Here is a 24,236-nt window from a genome sequence, read left to right as displayed (position 1 = left end):
GGGTAAAATGAACATTTTTGTTTCTATAAACTACTGACAACATTTCTCCCAAATTCCTAATAAAAATATTGTCATTTAGAGCATGTATTTGCAGAAAATGACATCTGGTCAAAATAACAAAAAATGATGCAGTGTTGTCAGACCTCAAATAATGCAAAGAAAATAAGTTAATATTCATTTTTAAACAAACCAATACTAATGTTTTAGTTCAGAAATCAATATTTGGTGGAATAACCCTGATTTTCAATCACAGCTTTCATGCGTCTTGGCATGTTCTCCACCAGTCTTTCACATTGATGTTGGGTGACTTTATACCACTCCTGGCGCAAAAATCCAAGCAGCTCGGCTTTATTTGATGGCTTGTGACCATCCATCTTCCTCTTGATCACATTCCAGAGGTTTTCAGTGGGGTTCAGGTCTGGAGATTGGGCTGGCCATGACAGGGTCTTGATCTGGTTGTCCTCCATCCACTCCTTGATTGACCTGGCTGTGTGGCATGGAGCATTGTCCTGCTGGAAAAACCAATCCTTGGAGTTGAGGAATATTGTCAGTGCAGAAGGAAGCAAGTTTTCTTCCAGGACAACCTTGTACGTGGCTTYAWTCATGCGTCCTTCACAAAGACAAATCTGCCCGATTCCAGCCTTGCTGAAGCACCCCCCAATCATCACCGATCCTCCACCAAATTTCACAGTGGGTGCGAGACACTGTGGCTTGTAGGCCTCTCCAGGTCTCGCACCCACTGTGAAATTTGGTGGAGGATCGGTGATGATCTGGGGGTGCTTCAGCAAGGCTGGAGTCAGGCAGACTTTTCCAGAGCTGTATATGGCACATAATAACGGCACAATTGCCAAAAAATTGCCTAACATTCGTTTCTTTATATTCTTCCAAGTGTTGCTTGCAGAGATTTCGAGATCCTCTGTCCAACTTTTATCACTCAAACTCTCCTGTTGGATTTATCTGTAGTTATGCAAATGCACAAACAGGATTTATTTACAATTATAAACTTGGTGGTTTGAGCCCTGAATGCTGATTGGTTGAAAGCCATGGTATATCAGACGTGTACCATGGGAATGACAAAAACATACTTTTTACTGTTCTAATTACATTGATAACCAGTTTATAATAGCAATAAGGCACCTCAGGGGTTTGTGGTATATGTCCAATATACCACAGCTAAGTGTTGTTCTTGGTGGTATATGTCCAATATACCACGGCTAAGGGCTATGCCCTAAGAACAGCCCTTAGCCGTGAAATATTGGACATATATGGCTCACATCAACACCATTATCCCAGAAACCCTAGACCCACTCCAATTTGCATACCACCCCAACAGATCCACAGATGATGCGATCTCTATTACACTCCACACTGCCCTTTCCCACCTGTACAAAAGGAACACTTATGTGAGAATGCTATTCATTGACTACAGCCCAGCGTTCAACACCATAGTACCCTCAAAGCTCATCACTAAGCTCAGGATCCTGGGACTAAACACATCCCTCTGCAACTGGATCCTGGACTTCCTGACGGGCCGCCCCCAGGTGGTGAGGGTAGGTAGCAACACATCTGCCACGCTGATCCTCAACACTGGAGCTCCACAGGGGTGCGTGCTCAGTCCCCTCCTGTACTCCCTGTTCACCCACGACTGCATGGCCAGGCACGACTCCAACACCATCATTAAGTTTGCAGACGACACAACAGTGGTAGGCCTGATCACCGACAATGACGAGACAGCCTATAGGGAGGAGGTCAGAGACCTGGCCGGGTGGTGCCAGAATAACAACCTATCCCTCGACGTAACCAAGACTAAGGAGATGATTGTGGACTACAGGAAAAGGAGGACCGAACATGCCCCCATTCTCATCAACGGGGCTGTAGTGGAGCAGGTTGAGAGCTTCAAGTTCCTTGGTGTCCACATCAACAACAAACTAGAATGGTCCAAACACACCAAGACAGTCATGAAGAGGGCAGGACAAAGCCTATTCCCCCTCAGGAAACTAAAAAGATTTGGCATGGGTCCTGAGATCCTCAAAAGGTTCTACAGCTGCAACATCGAGAGCATCCTGACTGGTTGCATCACTGCCTGGTACGGCAATTGCTCGGCCTCTGACCGCAAGGCACTACAGAGGGTAGTGCGTACGGCCCAGTACATCACTGGGGCTAAGCTGCCTGCCATCCAGGACCTCTACACCAGGCAGTGTCAGAGGAAGGCCCTAAAAATTGCCCCAGCCACCCCAGTCATAGACTGTTCTCTCTACTACCGCATGGCAAGCGGTACCGGAGTGCCAAGTCTAGGACAAAAAGGCTTCTCAACAGTTTTTAGCCCCAAGCCATAAGACTCCTGAACAGGTAATCAAATGGCTACCCGGAGAATTTGCATTGTGTGCCCCCCCCCCCCTCTCTCTTTTTACACTGCTGCTACTCTCTGTTTATCATATATGCATAGTCACTTTAACTATACATTCATGTACATACTACCTCAATTGGGCCGACCAACAAGTGCTCCCGCACATTGGCTAACCGGGCGATCTGCATTGTGTCCCGCCACCCACCACCCCCTCTTTTACACTACTGCTACTCTCTGTTCATCATATATGCATTGTCACTTTAACCATATCTATATGTACATACTACCTCAATCAGCCTGACTAACCGGTGTCTGTACTTAGCCTCGCTACTGTACTGTATTTCGCCTCTCTTTTACACTTGTTTTTATTMCTTTAGTTACCTATTTTTCACCTAACACCTTTTTTGCACTATTGATAAGTAAGCATTTCACTGTAAGGTCTACACCTGTTGTATTCGGCGCATGTGACAAAAACTTTGATTTGAAAATCTTTATTGCAATAAAATCCTATTCATTTTCATCAAATAACCAGTGCTCTCAATCTTCTACCAAATATCAAACTTATTATTGATGATGACTTGTAATCGTCTCCTTCAATGCAATATAAAGGATATCTAACTTTTGTAAGTAACCCGTTCAAGAAAAGTAGTTATAAAAAATATTTAACTTTTCAGAAGTCAGCAGTCACCTATAAAGAATATTGTAATTATTATAAACTAGAGGGTTTCTTGAATTCATTTCTGCACATAACAATAATAACTTAATCTACAGCCATTTGAAAAAAATCATAAAATGGCAACAATTCTTAATKATTTTATCACAGCATACAATGTCGAGATACAGTATCAATTCAGCCAAAATACAAGATAGAAACATGTGCCCATTGACTGAAGTGGTATCAATATGGTCCAGAAAAACTGAGTTAACACGCATGTACCTGCCTGAAGTTTGTAATTGAACCGTAAAAAATATAATGCAGTTTTTCCAATATCAATCTGTTTACTCCTATTACACCGCGTGTCGAAAAAAAWATATATAATAGCAGCTAACTAACAGTACCTATCCCTTGATCTTCATAGTTCAATATTAATGAAATCTGACAACAAATAACATGAATGTGCAAACAAGTCTTTTAGACACAGTCTAGTTTGAGTACCAGAAATGGTACAATTGTTTGAAAAGACTGCTGCATTACAGTAATACATTTGTTGGCCATGTCAACTTTTAGAATCACACACACACAAGATCAACTTTACAGTGAGATACTACAACTAGTGTCCTGAACTAAACTTTTCTGTGTGCATATTTCAAGCAATAGGTTTCATATTTGTCACCTGCAATATTAGAGCTGGAAGGTAAAGAACAACCAACATGGAATGGAACGGAACATGGCATTCTTTAAAAAAAAAAATGCCATCTGCCTATATTTGTTTTGAACCTCACATTACATCAATATAGAGTTCCCTATTGGCTTAATTCACCTAAAGGCATTTTGTTCAAATGTATTCTCATCTCTATCTGCCCTTGTAAATATCCTTGCGCCTTCGCAGCTCCTCCAAGACCCGAGCCCGGAACAGTGTCCAGTCCTCATCCTGGTCCTGCTGGAGGCCCAAAGCCTGGTGCAGCTCAGAGGAGTGGATGCGCAGGAATGGGTTGTACTCCTTTTCCTCTCCAATGGTGGAGGGACTCTGAAACCACATGATTACGTAAACAATGTATGAAGAACAAAGAGTAATAGTCATTCTCTCAATTCAACATACTATAGGTTGTTTTTGCCTTAGCTTTTCCAAGTAGAGGTCTGAAATGTTTCTTCAATGAATGGTTTGATAGAAATGATCTGCATGTACTGTATGTAAAGACAGAGAGGTATGCTCGTGTAACACATGGGAATGTGGAAAACGTACTCCTCAGCCTGAAGGGTCACCACGTGCGGTAGCGGATAGCTAGCTTTACGCCTGGCCCGATTGGTAAGACGCTTCAGGAGGGTGGTCACGTGTGCTGGCAAAGGCAGAGGTCCTGGGTTCGAGCCTCACTGTGAGCCGAATCAGGAGGAAGCGGTACTCGCTAAGCAAGCAGCGTGACATCCTTTACACTAGCTGGTAGTCACAATAGGTCTCTGCCTGGGGGGTGACTTGTTAGCCGGCTTTTGGCCGTCAACAAAATAGAAAAGCCGATAAAATTGGAACAGGGCAACAAAAACAAAAAATCTGCCAAAATAATCCCATTGTGAAATAACGCTTTTTAGCCTGTTCATTGATGGAAATACCATTTGATGGAAATACATTTGAGCCGTCATGCCGTAAATGTGCATATTTTAGTGGAATTAAAATATTCGTTATGTATCTCATCTATCACACGAGCACAGCATACAGACACAGAGCTTTTGAATGGAAAATCTGTCAAACAGTGATTTTATAAGCCCAATCATTGCACAACCATTCTAAATGCAATTGTGTGTTAAAAATAGTTTTGGGGCCACAATTAAAGAGAGCTACTAGTTTTATTTCTCAACTGGTAATTGAAGCGCGTCACAACACTTTGCAATGAGCTGGAGGCCGTATGCATTTTGAAAACATATAGCTACTTAATTGTTTGAAACCTGAACATTTTATTTCATACCATGAGGCATGTTTGACCTTGCTTTCGAGTAGCCTTGGCAAAGTCCGACCATATCCGTTGTAGGCAATTATTCTATAAAGACTTCCATAAACTATTGAAACCAGTAGCTTACTTCTCTCATGTTCTCACCTTTCTTTCATTGTCTGGTAACCAAATGCACATTTGCCCATAGCCTACTGCCTTGTGCGAATTGCTGCGCTAATAATGTTAATAAATAATAGTTTAGCAACATTTTAGGCTAAACCCTCTGATCTTACACCAGATTCATTGTCTTGCTCCCAGACAAACTAAACAACTTCTTCGCTCGCTTTGAGGACAATACAGTGCCACCGACACGGCCCGCTACCAAAACCTGCAGACTCTCCTTCACCGCAGCCAACGTGACAAACATTTAAACGTGTTAACCCTCTCAAGGCTGCCTGCCCAAACGGCATCCCTAGCCGCGTCCTCAGAGCATGCGCAGACCAGCTGGCTGGTGTGTTTACAGACATATTCAATCAATCCCTATCCCAGTCTGCTGTTCTCACATGCTTCAAGAGGGCCACCATTGTTCCTGTTCTCAAGAAAGCTAAGGTAAATGAGCTAGACCCACTCCAATTTGCTTACCGCCCCAATAGGTCCACAGACGACGCAATCTCAATCACACTGCCCTAACCCATCTGGACAAGAGGAATACCTATGTAAGAATTCTATTCATCGACTACAGCTCAGCATTTAACACCATAGTACCCTCCAAACTCGTCATTAAGCTCCAGACCCTGGGTCTCGACCCCGCCCTGTGCAACTGGGTCCTGGACTTTCTGACGGGCCGCCCCCCAGGTGGTGCGGGTAGGAAACAACATCTCCACCCCGCTGATCCTCAACACTGGGGCCCCACAAGGGTGCGTTCTCAGCCCTCTCCTGTACTCCCTGTTCACCCATGACTYRGTGGCCATGCACACCTCCAACTCAATCATCAAGTTTGCAGACGACACTACAGTGGTAGGTTTGATTACCAACAACGACGAGACGGCCTACAGGGAGGAGATAAGGGCCCTCGGAGTGTGGTGTCAGGAAAACAACCTCACACTCAACGTCAACAAAACAAAGGAGATGATCGTGGACTTCAGGAAACAGCAGAGGGAGCACCCCCTAACCACATCGACGGGACAGTAGTGGAGAAGGGGGAAAGTTTTAAGTTCCTCGGCATACACATCACGGACAAACTGAAATGGTCCACCCACACGCCTCTTCAACCTCAGGAGGCTGAAGAAATTTGGCTTGTCACCAAAAACACCCACAAACTTTTACAGATGCACAATCGAGAGCATCTTGTCGGACTATATCACCGCCTTGTACAGAAACTGCTCCGCCCACAACCGTAAGGCTCTCCAGYGGGTAGTGAGGTCTGCACAACGCATCACCGGGGGCAAACTACCTGCCCTCCAAGACATCTACACCACCCGATGTCACAGGAAGGCCAAAAAGATCATCAAGGACAACAACCACCCGAGTCACTGCCTGTTCACCCCGCTATCATCCAGAAGGCGAGGTCAGTACAGGTGCATCAAAGGTGGGACCGAGAGACTGAAAAACAGCTTCTATCTCAAGGCCATCAGACTGTTAAACAGCCATCACTAACATTGAGTGGCTGTTGCCAACATACTGACTCAAATCTCTAGCCACTTTAATAATAAAAAATTGGATGTAATAAATGTATCACTAGTTACTTTAAACAATGCCACTTTATATAATGTTTACATACATTACTCATCTCATATGTATATACTGTACTCTATACCATCTCTACTGCATCTTGCCTATGCCGTTCGGCCATCGCTCATCCATATATTTATATGTACATATTCTTATTCATTCCTTTACACTTGTGTGTATAAGGTAGTTGTTGTGAATTTGTTAGATGACTTGTTAGATATTACTGCATGGTCAGAACTAGAAGCACAAGCATTTCGCTACACTCGCATTAACATCTGCATGTGACCAATAAAATTTGATTTGATTTGCTTCTTAACATTTTTTTTATGTAGCCTAAACCTACTGGTTTTATGAATTATGGATCTATCGTCCCACAACTGTCCCAGAGTCTGTTGTTTGGGCTATTTCTTTCTGGAAAAGCTGACCAATAGAACAGGTCAACTTTTCTACTATGGGGGATAGTAGATTGACATAGCCTTATGAACATGCCACCTATGAACCTACGTAAATTGAATGAAATTGCCAAAATGATATAGCCTAATTAGCCTACTCCTGTCAATACAGAAATAAATAAAATCATTCAAAATAGGCTACTAAAGTATGACTTGGCAACAGAGGATCATTAGCTTCCCCTAGCCTTACAAAAAAAAAAAGTTGTGGATTGTTTTAAAATCGTATTGCCTACAGTTTATTTTTGTTTAACCTTTATTTAACAGTTGGAAGGAAAGACAGAGCGCTATTTATGCAGTGCGCCCGGAAAATACCAAATACATGATTGTTGAGTAATGAGGCCCAGCCAGGCATATCGCAATTCTTCAAAATTCAATTGACGCAAAACATTGTTCGTAAAGCAAATGGCTATTGCTGTAAAGAGAAGACAATAAAAAGACTAATCTGTCTTTTAGTTATCAAAAGTGTCAACTTAATTGACCGAACAACAGAAGGCCTATAGCCTACCGTATTGGCACCAGCGAAGAGCATCGGCCATATCGCCGATAAGTGCGCACTACACATATTCACTCTATCATTGTTGGCTCAGTGCTACTTAAACGTTTGTTTTTGGACAATAATTTCCTCCTCCAGTTTAGACAGACGTCATATTCTATTTGTGTCTCCCCTTCTCATAGGACAACGTCGTTTTGATTGATCTGCTTGTCAGTGTCAGCAGAGTAGGCTAACCTGGAATTTGTCATATTAAAAAAGATTCTGCTAATGTCTCCAGTCATATAAAGTGCAGTAGAATTGCATGAAATGCGTTTTTCCCGTGCAAAGAAAGAAGAAACGTACCTCTCCGCTATACACGCTCAGCCATGCATTGAACAGCCTTTTTTTGCAAACAGTGATTGAGTTATATTATTAGCCTAAATTATGACTATCCAATCTACTCATCACATAAGTCGGCAAATACAATGATGCATGGAATGCTTTATTATAAAGGTTCATTTTTATGGTGAAAATGCGCTTCCCCAAACTTGAAACTCACGCACCGTCCGTACATAGACTAGTGATTTGACTGTTCGTTACTCGTCTTGTTGGCTGAGGATGTGGACCGTTACTCGAACATTTTCAAAGTGCGCGGTAAGGACACACGTCATTGCATCCTCAACTTGCATGTTATGTTTAACTACCATAATCTAAATGTGATTTCTATCATTCTGAGCACCGTTAGTGGACGCCCTAATTAGGTTACGCACCCAATGCATATGGGTCCGGTAAATTTCTCAAACGTCCGGTCAATTAAAAAAATGTAAATGCTGCAGGTCAAATGTTCAGCGCCACATTTTCATAACAGACACCCTGCTTGTTAGTAAAGCTTCCCCTGAGGGCAGAGGCATCAGACCCACACCCTGATCCCAGCAGCTCAGATTAGTCAAATCCACAGCAAAAACTGGGTATTATCCTCCTGACCAAATGAAAACCCCACCCACAGCTCTAGTCTGGCATGCATTCCACCGTTGGAATCTGCATCCACTAACYTCAAAGACACTAGGAGGATGGGATCACTGATGGTAGGGCTATTTTTAGTCCCCTACATATAAAAGTTTCATAGACATGAGGTTATGAGAATTGATTCGCTCTGTTTAACACGTTCGGCATAGATACAGTAGTACTGTTGTACCACCAAAGATAGGAGCATTCAGTGAGCGGAGGGAGTGCAAAGGCATTCTGACAAAGACTGCCCTGTGGGCTGCTGACAAGCCTCTCTTCCACACAGCCKGGGATAGTGAATACCTTTGGGATTTGACGCCAGTAAGGAATAACAATGAGGATGGATTATTCTCCGTACCGTACACAGCTTTTGACCTCTCTGTTGTAGGACCCACTGATATTTGTTTTCCCTGGCAGCGTTGTGGGGCTCCACCTCGGCAGCAAACATCAGGTTGTCCTCTGCATACTCATGGCCTGGGAAATACAAGTCCGTACACAGGGAACACAGACATCAATACAACTCTTACAGAAGACTGGTGCTGAAATATTTTGTCTGTAATTCTAATGCATACATTTGCACTTAATGCAAACAAAAAGGAGGAGCTCATTCCCCTACCAGGCCATAAGAGGGTTTCATCACTTAAGGAGCCGACCGTGTCTAGTGATGACAGCATAGTTAAGGCACTGCCTTCAAACATCCTCCCTGCAGACGAAATAGATCATCTACCAAGTTATGTACACACACYTGACACAATGGATGAAACTCAAAGCAAACATAGTGCATTACAGCTACAGAAGCCGAACAACTGTGAACCTGCTTTTCAATACGTGCACATTGCTCACTAAAAGCTTCAAAATAACTAACTACAGAGCTGATTTGGAGCTGGACTTACCGCATCCAGAGAGGAACACCAGGTCACCTGAGAACAGGCTGGAGGGGGCTCCTATGGTACGACCATCCAGGAGGTAGATCATATGACCCACTGTGTGTCCAGGTGTGAACAGTGCCTTGAAGTGCATACGGCCCACGTCTATGGAGTCTTTGTCTGTCAGTGGGCTGGAAACCAAGCAGAAGACAAAAGGCTTCATGCATGTGACCACCTGGCCAGTTGATGTGCATATTCGAGTCACATACCACTGCTTACCTCTTCACACCACTCAGATAACAGTGAGATGCTTCAAAGTACAAATAAGTCGCCTTGCACAAGCCTTGGTTTGTGTGAATTGGAACGGCTTAAAGGAGCAGGAGCCTGTCTTCTGTTTCTGTAGCGTGAGTCAGCTGGATGTACAAGTACATCCCCTGGACAGGACGCTAGTCTACCACAGTGCTGTACCCCCAATGTATTATATACAGTGCTTGACTTGGGCTGGAGCTGTCCAGGAACACTGTACCGGCACTTCAAATTTTGTGGGATTTGCATACTGACTCCTCTATAAAAACAAAGTAGCCTATCGCTGGCCCAGATTCACACACAGAGGCAAACAAGTTTGATCAAGGCGGAATGAAGGCGGGACCTTCATTGAATAGCAATGGTGATTGGGCATTCATTTCCTGATTCCGCTTTGTTGAAGTTTATTTGCCGCTAATCTGAGAGTGACAGTAGGCTGTTCAAGATTGCGCAGATTGAGAATGTGCCAGCCTGTATGGCATGATGCGCTGTTTCAAGTTGTCAAATTAAGGTTTGTAAGGTCATGAAAAGTCATGGAAATTAGGTTCCTAATTGTTGTTAATGTAGTTAATGAAAGCACACTTAAATATGATCAATCAATTAAAAAACGACATATCAGCCATTATCGGATTGACCTTTCAGTGCGTGTCTGTGGTGCTGCGTGTGCCAGTGCAAGTGGGCCGTTGCCCAAGGACGGAGAGCGTGACATTTCAGCAGCAGGTATAAAATAATGACAGAGTAAATAGATCACCAATTCAAAACACAACTAGCGAGATAGCTATAGTTAATGTATAGCAGTTAACTAAGCATTCATTTTGTTGTTGCCTTTCCACCGGCACGGTGTAGCTTAAATAAATCTGCCACCTTGGAAAGCTGGAATTCCCCTCTATTAAACAGTAGCCATGTAATTGCAATGTTAAAAATATTCAAAAAAATTGCCTAATTGACAAATAACTTGCGGTGCATAGATCTTCCCCGAAACAGGAATATTTTAGCCTTATAAAACTATGCAAAAAAAGAAACGTCCTCTCACTGTCAACTGCGTTTATTTTCAGCAAACTTAACGTGTAAATATTTGTATGAACATAAGATTCAACAACTGAGACATAAACTGAACAAGTTCCACAGACATCTGACTAACAGAAATGGAATAATGTGTCCCTGAACAAAGGGGAGGGTCAAKATCAAAAGTAACAGTCAGTATCTGGTGTGGCCACCAGCTGCATTAAGTACTGCAGTGCATCTCCTCCTCATGTATTGCACCAGATTTGCCAGTTCTTGCTGTGAGATGTTACCCCACTCTTCCACCAAGGCACCTGCAAGTTCCCTGACATTTCTGGGGGGAATGGCCCTAGCCCTCACCATCCGATCCAACAGTTCCCAGACGTGCTCAATGGGATTGAGATCTGGGCTCTTCACTGGCCATGGCAGAACACCGACATTCCTGTCTTGCAGGAAATCACGCACAGAACGAGCAGTATGACTGGTGCCATTGTCATGCTGGAGGGTCATGGATGAGCCTGCAGGAAGGGTACCACATGAGGGAGGAGGATGTCTTCCCTGTAACATGTCTCCTTGCAGCATGCCTAAGGCACGTTCACGCAAATGAGCAGGGACCCTGGGCATCTTTCTTTTGATGTTTTTCAGAGTCAGTAGAAAGACCTCTTTAGGGTCCTAAGTTTTCATAACTGTGAACTTAATTGCCTACCGTCTGTAAGCTGTTAGTGTCTTAACGACCGCATGTCTAGTTAGATATCTTGCTTCGCAGTAGCCTACCTTATCCAATGGATCCCTGATTTATTGAATGAGGGAATCATTTCATAAAGACAAAAGTATTTGGTTGTAATGTTGAAAAAGACAAGCCTGCACACCCAGGAGCTCTCCAGATGGAAGGTTTACCACTTGCGACTAACAGTGCAGTTCTATATGGGGGGGATAAGTGCCTTGATCAAGGGCACAACGGCAGGAGGTGGTAGGTCTACATGGGATCAGACACAGTAGCTTTCCAGTGTCAATAATGTTTACTTTTTCATGTAGGCTATAATAGTCGTCATGAAAATGTGGTTAAAAGTCACGGAGAAGTCATGGAAAATGTGTAAGAACTGTTAACAGAGACTACTCAGATCTCTTTCGCATAATGGAAAAAGACAGCTCCAGTACTTCTTCCATCCCAAGTCAAGCACTGATGATATATGAATTACTGATTAACATGCTAAATACAAGCCAATAATAGTGAGAAGCTGTGATGTCACAGTGAATCATTTGACCTTTTCTGATTTGATGTAATCTGAGACTGAGGATTCTCCACAAATCCATAGTAGACATATTAAAGGACAGTGCCATGAGAACTACTGGTGACGTTCTGTTTAGCAAGTGAAATGCATGTTTGCCCTCTCGATCAAGATCTTCAATGAGACATACCAACCTCCTCTATGACTTTGAATCACAGAATTGGGCAAAATACATGCAATTTCCCATATCATGTTGCCATAACTACAATTTTCACTAGAACATAATGACGTAAGATGAAGGCTGAAACTCCAAACAGAGCGGAAAAGCTGTCAAAGATAGGATCGTGACTCACTACGCAGCTGTAGCCTAGACTTACTGTGTGAGGCCAGGAATGTTATCAGTTGCATTTCCATAAACACGACATGAGCTGTACAGTTTTTTAAGTCCTTTGTTCCCCCCACTGTGGTCCCTAGGGATAAAACAAAATATGTCTATTAAAAATATTTTTTAAAAACAGCTACTTAATATCACATTATAAAAATGTGTGTAGATGAACAACACAGAACATGTCAACTTAATATCACATTGCAATGTGACCTATAACACTTGAATGTAGTGTCAACAACAAAATATTGAACAGGTCCATTGATATGTATGACACCTACAACCCAGTTCATCTAATCCTCTATCTACAAGTATTTTTGCATTAAAAGTAATGACGCTCTCGGGTCCTCACCAGTGTTTGTGTGTGCAGAGAATCGCTTCTAACATCACCCCTTCTTCCTCAAGGACTGCCTAAACGATTACAGACAGAGGCATCAATTATCATCGACAGGGTATAAACATTCATATCACGACCGTGGCTAAAACCCACCACTTTAAAGCACTAGATAGATATAGGCTACACTAGATTGACGTAAAACACAGACTGGAACTGAAAAGTGCTGTTGTATTATATATAATAACTAGAGATGATATGAAATGTTTGAAGTCATTTGGGCGAAAATGTTATATGAAACATGCACTTTTATATGAAACATGCTGTGGATATATCTAGGACACCATAAACCACAGTGTGGCCTACTCCAGACTGAGCAATCATTGTATGTGTATGGGACAGAGGCCAGACTGGCAACCAGAGCCGGCTACATCCAATCAAAGAGGGTCTTATTGAGGCCAAGAGGAAGTGCCACAGATGAGATGAGACATTATGACAGTCAGCCCTTTCAGAGGCTCATCCATATTTACATTTAATAGTGTAGTGTTCTGGGTTTTAATCACTTAATGCCCCAAATTATTTTGTGAACGCTGACTTATATACTTAATATCCACTGTAGCATAGGCCTATGAAATGCTAAGCTCACCAGATGCTTTGTTAAGTTTACATGACATAGTCTTCATAGTGTCCCAACTATTTCAAGAGAGAGTATTAAAATGGTCAGAAAGTATATCTTCAAAGAAGGCATAACCATGACCCGTCACCCACCTGAACTGTCTGTGGGTCTGCAGGGTCTACCACCACCGCAACGCTCGAGGCCACGTCAATGACAAGGTAGCTGTAGTTATCAGACAGTACTGAAATGGGCATGATTTTAATACCTGTAAATAGATGAGTGACAGGAGACGTGTAAGTGATGCACTGATCTTTATGCTAGCTCACATTATTAAATAACTAAACATGAGTAGCCTGTTGGAACCACCGCCAACGTTACCATTAAATTCCATGGGCTGTGCTCTGGAATGTCCAGTCGGGAACTGCTCGCGTGCCTTCCTCATCTGCCTCTTGTAGTACATATAACCAAGTTTGGTTCTTGTGTACAATGTATACCTAAAATGTAACAGCCTGTGTTATTTCAGTTATTTTCATAGCTACATTATTTGCAGGCAAAATTATGACAGATGTAACTAGTTCGCTAGCTAACAGAAGCATCGCTTCATTTTGTAAGAAGTGAGAAACGACAATGGAAAAAATACATTTTGATTCGGAAATACTGAAGCTTCAACCAACTTACGCGATCCGAAACAGGGGTTTGTCTGTGCGTGCCATTATTTTACCAAAAAAGCTTTTCCAAATGGTACGTCCTGTGCGCCTAAACCGAAGACATAAACATAACACACTGCAAAATGATGCAGTTGCAATGAGGGTTACCGACCAGTCAGGAGGCGCCATATTGCGTGGGCGGTGCAACATATGACTCAATTTTCGTCACATTTCTCGGAGGTTTTTCACCAGTGTGTTGTGACCAACATTAGCGTGAGCAACAATAGTGGAATCGTCGACTCGCCTTCAAAATAAAAGTATCCAATTGAAACTAAAACTGTTGAAAACATGCAACAATTTGACAAGATAAACGAGGTTGAAATGTTGTTATATAAATTTAACAACATTGCAATTATTAGTTCATTTGACCCCCACATTTTAAAAATCTGTTGAAACCGCACTGTGGATGTATTCGACTTCAGAATAGCATTGGGGGCATACTTACAGTATGCACTGTATAGCCTAACCTYTTGTGCATGTAGAGTTTACCCAAATATTAGCATCTTAGCTCTTATTGGGGGACTTTGACAGTGGGAAATCACCATCCCAGTCAGTCTATTGTGTGTTTTGGACATTCATATTGCACTGTACAGCCTAACATATGGATTATGCACCTATGAAATTAGGTGTCAGCCTACTCAGTGACACCCACAGAACACAACTATGTAGCTATGTAGACGCTAATAATTGTGTAAACTCTACATAGTTGTGTTCTGTGGGTGTCACTGAGTAGGCTGGCACCTAAATTCATAGTTGCACAATCAGTGCTTGATGGTGWGGTGAGTACCAATCACTTCTAATGTTCTACTGCTACCTATTACCATACCCAGTTCAAAGGCACTTAAATCTTTTGTCTTGCCCATTCACCCTCTGAATGGCACACAATCCATGGCTCAATTGTCTCAAGGCTTAAAAATATTTTTTTTTACCTGTCTCTCCCCTTCATCTACACTGATTGAAGTGACATCAATATGGGATCATAGCTTTCACCTGGATTCACCTGGACAGTCTATCTATGTCATGGAAAGAGCGGGTGTTTTGTAAACTCAGTGTATTTCAGTCCAAGTCAAGCACTGTGCATAATACATAGGATAGGCTGTACAGCGCATATAAGTATGCCCCCAATGCAATTCTGAATTAAAATACATCCACAAATCAAATCAAAATCAAATAAAAGTTTATTGGTCACGTACACAGTTTAGCAGGTATTATAGCGGTGCAGCGAAATGCTTATGTCATTAGCTTCTAACAATGCAAGTGAATGTCAAACAAACATTTTAAGAAAATCTAAGAAAAAATAATAGGGATACAATATTTAAATACAGTTTGAAACATTTTTTGGGGGGTCAAATTAACTAATAAATATATTTTGTTGAATGTATGTAACACCATTCAAACCGTGTTCAGCATTATCTAGTCAAATTGTGGGATGTTTTCACTATTTGTATCCGTTTGAGGTGGTTTCAATTTGGGACTTTTATTTTGAAGGCGAATCGCCGATTCCACTATTGTTGCTCACGCTAATGTTTTTCACGACACACGTGTAGCCTACGTTTCTCCTCGTCCTCCAGTGTGTTGTGGGAGAGACTATTGCCGCGTTCAAAAAAACGGGGAGCTCGGAATTGAGAAATCTCTGACTTCCAAATTCAGTGCGTTCAAGACAACTGGGAACTTGGGGGGAAAAACGAGCTCCGACTAGAAAAAAATCGTTTGAACGGTCATCAAACTCTGAATTCAAGTCCGGAACTGGCGCCTCTTACTAGAGCTGCGACTTTCCGACCTGAAAATCACTAACGTCATGATTTGACCCCGTTTTTCCCAGTTTCCTTGAAAGCACAATTAGGACACCGCTGACGCTTAAACCGATATCTAAACCAAACCCTTAAACATAACCCTAACCTATACATTCTGAAATGAAATATAGGGTTGGGCGTCAGGTGTGTCCTTATAGGCGTTTTCATGTATTGTCCATGTCAGTGCGAACCATATAGCCAAGTCTGAATGTAGTTTCTAGTCAGTTATATTAATTGAATATTGATAACACATACAGTTTACACCCGACAGGTCAAGAGCCTACAAACAAGTAAAGAAACTGACAACTAAACCCAAATGTCTCTAGTCTAGACATCCGTGTTCCCACAATTTTCCAATGCTTCGGGTCTGTTTTTCGAGACTAGTGGTGTTAGGTGATTATGGGCCCAGTCACTTTTCTGTCACTATCGCCTAATTGTTWTTTCCACTTCTGCAGTAAGTATCTGAAACGATTTGGATGCAATACATATTGTGATGTTTACAAGACTACCAGTTAATAGAACATAGTGGAACTTTGGCCAAAATTGTGTACATTGTTTTCCTTTCAAATATATAAACATGAGAGTAGGAACTAGCGACGGGAATTGGGCCTGTGTCGCACTTTGTTTCCAAACAGCGATACCTAGTGACGCCTAAGTTACTAGTATGACATGTAACTAATATTGTATCGAACTATGAAACATTGTTGACACATTGTTACAGTGTAACTTCAGCGGAAATGTTGCTATTTGGTAGTGCCTATTGGAATGTATCTAGTAATCCTGCGTTATTCGGATAGGTATTAAAATAATTTATCCAGCAAATGGTCTCAAAATGTCTTAATAAAGGTGAATAAATAATGGTTTTAATGACAGGCCTTAAAACTTAAATAATTGTTCATTTGGAACAAAACAAAAATAACCACACTTTTTTTCTTACAAATTTAGAATGCATCAGCAGGGGGCATGTTGGGTAAAGATCTCATTACAACTCTGTGAAATGTAGGCGACACAGGAACAGTGTCCCAGACTTGACCAAGCTAAATGATCAAACCATTTAACCGTTAGGTGTTTTACATCGCAGATCGATATCTCATCAGAATCCACTTGGTGAGTATACATGCGTCTTTATGTTTTTGCTAAGTTTTAGTCGAAACTACGTTATGAAATTTAATTCAGACTTTGTTATAACAATCTGGATGGCTATTTTGTACTCACATTTTGTACGATTATTATGGTGTTATACGCATTTATACAGTTGATGCTAGAAGGCTTGTCATGCCAGACAGTGTGGTCTGCTGGGTATTTGTGGTAAATGTGATGTCATCATTAACATCAAACTTGTCATCTGAATCATGCAGGAGTCCCTATCTGAAGTTATTGAGGCTGTATACGTTAAACCTTAAATACCCTGCTAGTCATAGTGTATTTCCAAAACGCAATATCCCCAAAAAATTTAACATTTGTGTTTTTTCATCAGAAATMATTGCTTATGGGTACCTTCATGTGTATGTAAAATATTACTGTTCTCAGATTTTTTATTCATAGATTTTAGATGTGTATGAACATGTGTTTTTTTTGCACAATATAGGCCTATCCATAGTTTAGCTGGAATGGAATGTTCTTATCCTGTACATTTGACTGTGATGTGTGGTTGTCTTACCTAGCTATCTTAAGATGAATGCACTTACTGTAAGTCACTCTGGGAGAGCATCTGCTAAATGACTAAAATGTAAATGTTTTACGTACAGATATTACTGTATACAATATTGAAAACATTTAAATGTTTTGTATTGATGTCACAAATGTATCATCTGTACAGTTCTTTATAAAAAAAAATGTAGTTATTTGTTTCATTGGACTGTGCAAAATCTAGTAGGAGGCTACTACCTATTTCTCTGAGTGAGGCAGACATATAGCATTTAGCAAAAAAACAGGATTATTGGTCTCTGAGAAATGAACCCATCAAGTGATAGATTCTTAACAAATACAGCACATAGGCTATATGTCATTGAACATCATGTCATTTATTTTATTTATTTTTCCGTTATTTTACCAGGTAAGTTGACTGAGAACACGTTCTCATTTGCAGCAACGACCTGGGGAATAGTTGAGGGGGATGAATGAGCCAATTGTAATGAGCCAATTCATGTCATGATTAGATAGTGAGAAAACACACATCTCTTTCATAGTTTATTTAAACAACAAAAGCTAATTTACCAACATTTCTGAAAATGGAGATATAGCGTTGTGGGAAGAAAATATGTGATGTCATTGGCATGGTCCAATGGTGCTTTCAAGACAACTGGGAACTCTGAAAAAAACGAGGTCAAATCTTTCTGAGTTGGATCACCCTTCAAAACGATTTTTCCCAGTCGGAGCTCTTTTTTTCCCCCCCAGTTGGCTTGAACGCACTGAAGTCGGAGATAGTTCGCAGTTGTTTTGAACGCGGCATAATGTTTCCCTCTGTCTTATAAGGTGCCCATATCGCATGTCATAATGTCAAAGTCGGATTTCCCTCCAGCCTATGAAGATGCACTGCATGGCCCTAGGCCCCGGCATGGGAACTACCCACAGCCCCCACCAGCATATGGACCATACCCTGCTCAGTCCTCAGCACAATACCCAGGACAAGCAGGGTACCCTCTGGGCTACCCTCCATCTGGGATGCCTTATTCCATTCCTCTAGGAATGCCCACCTCCAACACAGGTTCTGGAGCTATTTACTGTACAGTATAATATATGACATATTATGTAACAGAATATAAAAAATATATACTGTTAATATCTGAAGTTTGTCAAAATAGTTTTACTTGGTCATTATTGACTTCATGTCTTTAATGCAGTGGAAGACGATGAATTTGCATATTCTACAGCATGGGAAAGCATTTCTARTCGACATGCATTCATCCGAAAAGTATGAGATCTTATACCTTTTACACATCGACTTCCTAATCACTCAGTCTACTTATACTGGCTGTGATCATGACAGAATTCACCCCCCTTTTTTTTGTGTTGGAACAGGTGTACTTAATATTGGCTGCTCAGCTCATCGTCACTGTATCAATCGTGGCTGTGTTTACATTTGTGTAAGTGTCAACAGTGTGACATTGTATTATCTCTGTCATACCATGTAATATCAATGTGAGCTCTTTTCTGTTTTAGTTTTCTGTTTGTGTAATGCTAACGTTTTAGCATTTTATCTGTATTACAGTGAGGAAGTCCGTGCGTTTGTCATTAGGAACCCAGCCGTGTATTGGGCATCTTTGTAAGTACTTCATATTCCATTAAGGTTRCTAACTACATGTATTACTCATTCATTATTTTTGAATTATATATTATAATAAAACATGAGCAATATTTTTGACCTATCATAATAATGGCATCTTTTTCTTCCAGCGCTGTTTATTTTGTCACTTACTGCCTTCTTGTCTGCTGCAAAGGGCCAGGGTAAGATTATCCATGCCCTCTTTATACTCTGCATACAACAGTACACCGTTAAACATCAGATAATGATATTTATCTTTTGATCTTAATAATCTTTGTTTAGGAGACGCTTTCCTTGGAACTTTGTGCTGCTGGCCATTTTTGTAAGTAATGCTTGCAAAAAAGAATCTCTATATCATGTCTTAACACATAATGGAACTAAACCTCAGCAAAAAAAGAAACYCCCCTTTTTCAGGACCCTGTCTTTCACAGATAATACGTAAAAATCCAAATAACTTCACAGATCTTCATTGTAAAGGGTTTYAACACTGTTTCCTATGCTTGTTCAATGAACCATAAACAATTAATGAACATGCACCTGTGGAACGGTCGTTAAAACACTAACAGCTTACAGACGGAAGGCAATTAAGGTTACAGTTGAGAAAACTTAGGATACTAAAGAGGCCTTTCTACTGACTCTGAAAAACACCAAAATAAATATGCCCAGGGTCCCTGCTCATCTGCGTGAACGTGTCTTAGGCATGAGGACTGCAGATGTGGCCAGGGCAATAAATTGCAATGTCCGTACTSTGACGCCTAAGACTTCGCTACAGGGAGACAGGACGGACAGCTGATCGTCCTCGCAGTGGCAGACCACGTGTAACAACACCTGCACAGGATTGGTACATCCGAACATTACACCTGCAGGACAGGTACAGGATGGCAACAACAACTTCCCGAGTTACACCAGGAAAGGACAATCCCTCCATCAGTGCTCAGACTGTCCGCAATAGGCTGAGAGAGGCTGAACTGAGGGCTTGTAGGCCTGTTGGAAGACAGGTCCTCACCAGACATCACCGGCAACAACGTCGCCTATGGGCACAAACCCACCGTTGCTGTACCAGACAGGACTGGCAAAAAGTGCTCTTCACTGACGAGTCGCGGTTTTGTCTCACCAGGGTTGATGGTTTGATTCGTGTTTATCGTCGAAGGAATGAGCGTTACACCGAGGCCTGTTCTCTGGAGCGGGATCGATTTGGAGGTGGAGGGTCCGTCATGGTCTGGGGCGGTGGTGTCAGCAGCATTCGGACTGAGCTTGTTGTCATTGCAGGCAATCTCACCGCTGTGCGTTACAGGGAAGACATCCTCCTCCCTCATTGGTACCCTTTCTGCAGGCTCATCCTGACATGACCCTCCAGCATGACAATGCCACCACGCAGGAAACAGCCATACTGCTTGTTCTGTGCAAGACAGGATGTCAGTGTACTGCCATGGCCAGCGAAGAGCCCGCATCTCAATCCCATTGAGCACTTCTGGGCCTGTTGGATCGGAGGGTGAGGGCTAGGGCAATTCCCCCAGGAATGTCCCGTGAACTTGCAGGTGCCTTGGTGGAAGAGTGGGGTACATCTCACAGCAAGAACTGGCAAAACAGGTGCAGTCCATGAGGAGGAGAATGCACTGCAGTACTTCATGCAGCTGGTGGCCACACCAGATACTGACTGTTACTTTTGATTTTTGACCCCCTTTGTTCAGGGACATCTTATTTTCAATTTCTGTTAGATTTTCTGTGGAACTTGTTCAGTTTATGTCTCAGTTGTTGAATCTTTTGTTCATACAAATATTTGCACATGTTCAGTTTGCTGAAAATAAACGCAGTTGACAGTGAGAGGACGTTTCTTTTTTTGCTGACTTTACATTACTGTATAGATATGTTATGATTTTAATGTTTTATATGTCATATTTTAGACACTGGCCATGTCCTACATGACAGGAACAATATCAAGGTTTGTTATAGAATTTTCATATCTTTTTTTATTTTKTTTTACATAATACGACTAGAAATACTCATGTAAGGTGAAGTAGTAATGTTTGTTTTGTGACTCAATKTACTTTGCATTTCTTGCAGCTACTATGACACAAAAGCAGTGTTTCTGACCATTGGAATAACAGCAATAGTGTGCATAATTGTCACCATCTTCTGCTTTCAAACTAAGGTACGTGTATAAAAAACTGCCTCTTTAGAACCTAGCTTGTGAGASTGTCTTTGTTGTCAGTGTCAAATGACTCTTTTGTCTAGGATTACAATGGGCGACTGTCTTTTAAATATTCATGACATTTTGGGTAAGATCTTGTTCAATTCCTCCTTATGTAATCGATTGTCTAAATAAATAGCATACATTGATTCCCTGGGTTTATTGTGCACATTCCATGGTTGTTAATTTTTGTAGACCTTTCATATGAAGTTATTGGGGCGGCAGGTAGCCTKGTGGTTAGAGCGTTGGGCCGGTAACCGAAAGGTTGCTGGATCGAATCCCAGAGCTGACAWGGTAAAAATCTGGCAGTTAACCCACTGTTCCCTGGTAGGCCGTCATTTTGAATTTGTTCTTAACTAAATAAAGGTTAAATAAATAAAAAATGTAAATGCCCATTCATGTGCCGTCCTATGAAACATTCCAACTATTGGGTCATTTGTGTACCTTAATGATTGTCGTTTGACCAATGTTGTGAAGAACATGTACAGTTGAAGTCAGAAGTTTACATACACTTAGTTGGAGTCATTAAAACTTGTTTTTCAACCACTCCATAAATTTCTTGTTAACAAACTATAGTTTTGGAAAGTCGGTTAGGACATCTTCTTTGTGCATGACACAAGTAATTTTTCCAACGATTGTTTACAGACAGATTATTTAACTTATAATTCACTGGATCACAATTCCAGTGGGTGATAGAGGAATTTTATTCTTTCGTTTTAGGATTTTCATCATAATCTTCATGAAATAAACAGCCTTTAATTAAACATTGAAAACAGTCTCATCTACCATTGGCTCCTCATAATTAAAATACACAGAGTCTTCCCCTAGGCCTGGAAGTCTGCATTCTTCATCAAAAAAATAGTCTAAACGTAAAAACAATAAACAACCTAAAAAACKTAAACATAAAAAATTGTCTCATCCAGCTTAGGCTCCTCGTATGTGAAGGAGCCGGGTCCATCTACTAGGTCTGGGGACATGTATTCATCTTTCCACTGGTCAGAGCTCGCAATCGGTCCGTATCTCATCATCTGTAGTGTCATCGATTTCTCCAGAGTCCTGGAAATGAGACCTTTCACACCCAGAATCAAACAAAAACACTCATACAGGTGAAAGTGGCCCACAACACAGTGATTATGACAATTTTCCATTTCCCAAACATACTGTCAAATCAATTTGTAAGATAATTATCCACCCCATAGTTCTCTGCCAGAGCCTTGGTCGCTGATCCGTCTGGAGCTGTGTTATTTAAAAAATAAGCGTACAGCCATGAATCCCAATCATTTGACATACCCCGCCCTTTTCTGTCAATTTACATATCGAGAGTCAGTCTATTTTACCAGGCCATGAGGGAGGTGGCGGATAATTGGTCAGAGAACCCCTTTACTGCATCCCCAGTCTCATTCACGAATCTCTGTTGCTTATAATAGATGTCATTAATCCAATCCACATTTGTATTTATTGTCAACCACCAATATAATGTAGTGGTAAAGTCTTCATCTATTTGATCCATAGCTTTGTATTAATCTGTAACTTCCCTGAGGATGCCAATAGCATCCATCTAAACTCCCATCCTGGTCAAAACTCCTCCTGTGCCTACTTTAGCCTCCTATAACTGGCCTCTGATGACTAACTCGAACTGGTTTGACCAATAACCCCGGGGCGCAATTTCCCGACCACCCTTTTTGGTAGTTTCTGTCGTATGCGTCCTTTGCTGGTACGAGCCCACCCTACATCAGTTATAGGTGCTGTGAGGTTAAGAATTGTCTCCTGTCCTTCCAAACCTAAGTCCGTCACATTAACGATTACCTTTCYGCCATTCAAATCATCTAAGTTCTCGGTGCCYTCCTTGTATCTTTAACACTGGRACTCATCAGYAGTTAAAGTGAACCGAGGTGGGTTGGCRGAGTACTTCAATCTGGCCATCCCAATCCCTGTAKAGTTATTTMCTTTCCTAGGGAATTGTTTAATGTTTACCTTAAATCCTACATCTTGATCWTCTTATTTTGTTAGTAACTCATTAGTGAATTATATAGTTTATCTTTTACTTCTTATCAATGACAATGGCGTCATAMAATTAGTACCTACAGGTGGTGGATTTGGATGTATCAGAAAYGTTTCAAAGACTAGGATGCAGCTCAGAGCCCCTACTCTTCCCAAAAACCGCCAACCCRCTCCTGCCCTTAGTCGGTCTGCTAGGTACCACCCCATACTCACACTTCTAGGAGCACACACGGTGAGGAACTGTCGGGGTAGGAAATCTTWGTTTAAGGAGGTAACCCCCGGACCCTGTTGGTTCTCGGTTCTTCTCCTAACTCTGTGTGATCAGCAGTGCTTATATGGGTACATACCTTCTTGCAGTGGGTAACGTGGACCCAAGTGACTCTCTCAGCTATTCTAATGGCAAAGCGGTGGTTTAACAGAACCTGGTATGGGCCTTCCCAACGGGGCTGCTTCCTGTCTATTCTCCTCAGGGACTGGATCCCCCCCCCCCCCAGTCTCCTGGTTGGATTGAGTGAATCACCTTCTCCTGTCATTCACCTGTTGGACACAAAATCTTGGGCATACGGGTTTGGTTACCAGAAAGTCTTCTCATGGGTTCTGCTAGTATATCTTCAACTTCTATGTCTACTTGTCTACTTGTTCTGGTCCCTAACTCTGGCATTTTATTTGTTCTACCTGATTAGCTAAAATGTRATCCATTATTTAAAGYCATATATCCTAGTAAACCACTCTAGGGATAKTATCTTGACCTAATATTCTAGCTTATTTATTACAATTTTATTTTGTATTTRTTWAATTAGTAGTTCATTATCACATAGGCCACTAGGCCACGACATCTTTCCTATCCTGCCTAGGCCACTGGGCCATCAATAGGCCACTAGGCCCTCATCCCTCCGTTGATACCTGGCTCCGCCCATGTATCAATCTTGATCACATCTAAACAATGACTTAGGT

General features: G+C 41.7%; 2 protein-coding genes across 3 annotated transcripts in view; one reads left to right on the top strand and one right to left on the bottom strand.

Moving 5' to 3' along the window:
- Positions 1 to 3,749: 3,749 nt before the first annotated feature.
- Positions 3,750 to 14,193, bottom strand: pnkd (PNKD metallo-beta-lactamase domain containing). 2 transcript variants are annotated; one of them, XM_024001532.2, is made up of 9 exons: positions 14,004 to 14,193; positions 13,704 to 13,819; positions 13,478 to 13,590; positions 12,728 to 12,786; positions 12,368 to 12,460; positions 9,484 to 9,647; positions 9,207 to 9,293; positions 8,949 to 9,064; positions 3,750 to 4,035 (listed from the first exon to the last, which is right to left on the bottom strand). In XM_024001532.2, the coding sequence occupies exons 1-9, from the start codon at positions 14,180 to 14,182 to the stop codon at positions 3,862 to 3,864; spliced, it is 1,101 nt and encodes a 366-aa protein (XP_023857300.1). In that variant the 5' UTR covers positions 14,183 to 14,193; the 3' UTR covers positions 3,750 to 3,861. The 2 variants fall into 2 exon arrangements, with proteins under 2 accessions (XP_023857300.1, XP_023857310.1); XM_024001542.2 differs by lacking the exon at positions 12,368 to 12,460 and having other exon boundaries at positions 14,004 to 14,184.
- Positions 14,194 to 16,790: 2,597 nt separating this feature from the next.
- Positions 16,791 to 24,236, top strand: part of LOC111974014 (protein lifeguard 3) — a 14,117-nt gene continuing 6,671 nt past the window's right edge. The window contains exons 1-9 of the mRNA XM_024001518.2: positions 16,791 to 16,932; positions 18,301 to 18,532; positions 18,669 to 18,739; positions 18,847 to 18,911; positions 19,037 to 19,090; positions 19,222 to 19,272; positions 19,373 to 19,412; positions 20,995 to 21,032; positions 21,155 to 21,242. Coding sequence (XP_023857286.1) covers positions 18,322 to 18,532; positions 18,669 to 18,739; positions 18,847 to 18,911; positions 19,037 to 19,090; positions 19,222 to 19,272; positions 19,373 to 19,412; positions 20,995 to 21,032; positions 21,155 to 21,242 — 618 coding nt within the window. The 5' untranslated portion in view covers positions 16,791 to 16,932; positions 18,301 to 18,321. The remainder of the gene's footprint in view (positions 16,933 to 18,300; positions 18,533 to 18,668; positions 18,740 to 18,846; positions 18,912 to 19,036; positions 19,091 to 19,221; positions 19,273 to 19,372; positions 19,413 to 20,994; positions 21,033 to 21,154; positions 21,243 to 24,236) is intronic.

The sequence above is a fragment of the Salvelinus sp. IW2-2015 genome, linkage group LG2 (assembly GCF_002910315.2).
Source record: "Salvelinus sp. IW2-2015 linkage group LG2, ASM291031v2, whole genome shotgun sequence".
NCBI classification, from domain to species: domain Eukaryota; kingdom Metazoa; phylum Chordata; class Actinopteri; order Salmoniformes; family Salmonidae; genus Salvelinus; species Salvelinus sp. IW2-2015.
The sequence above is the reverse complement of the archived record's forward strand: the minus strand, read 5'-3'. Positions and strand labels throughout refer to the sequence as shown.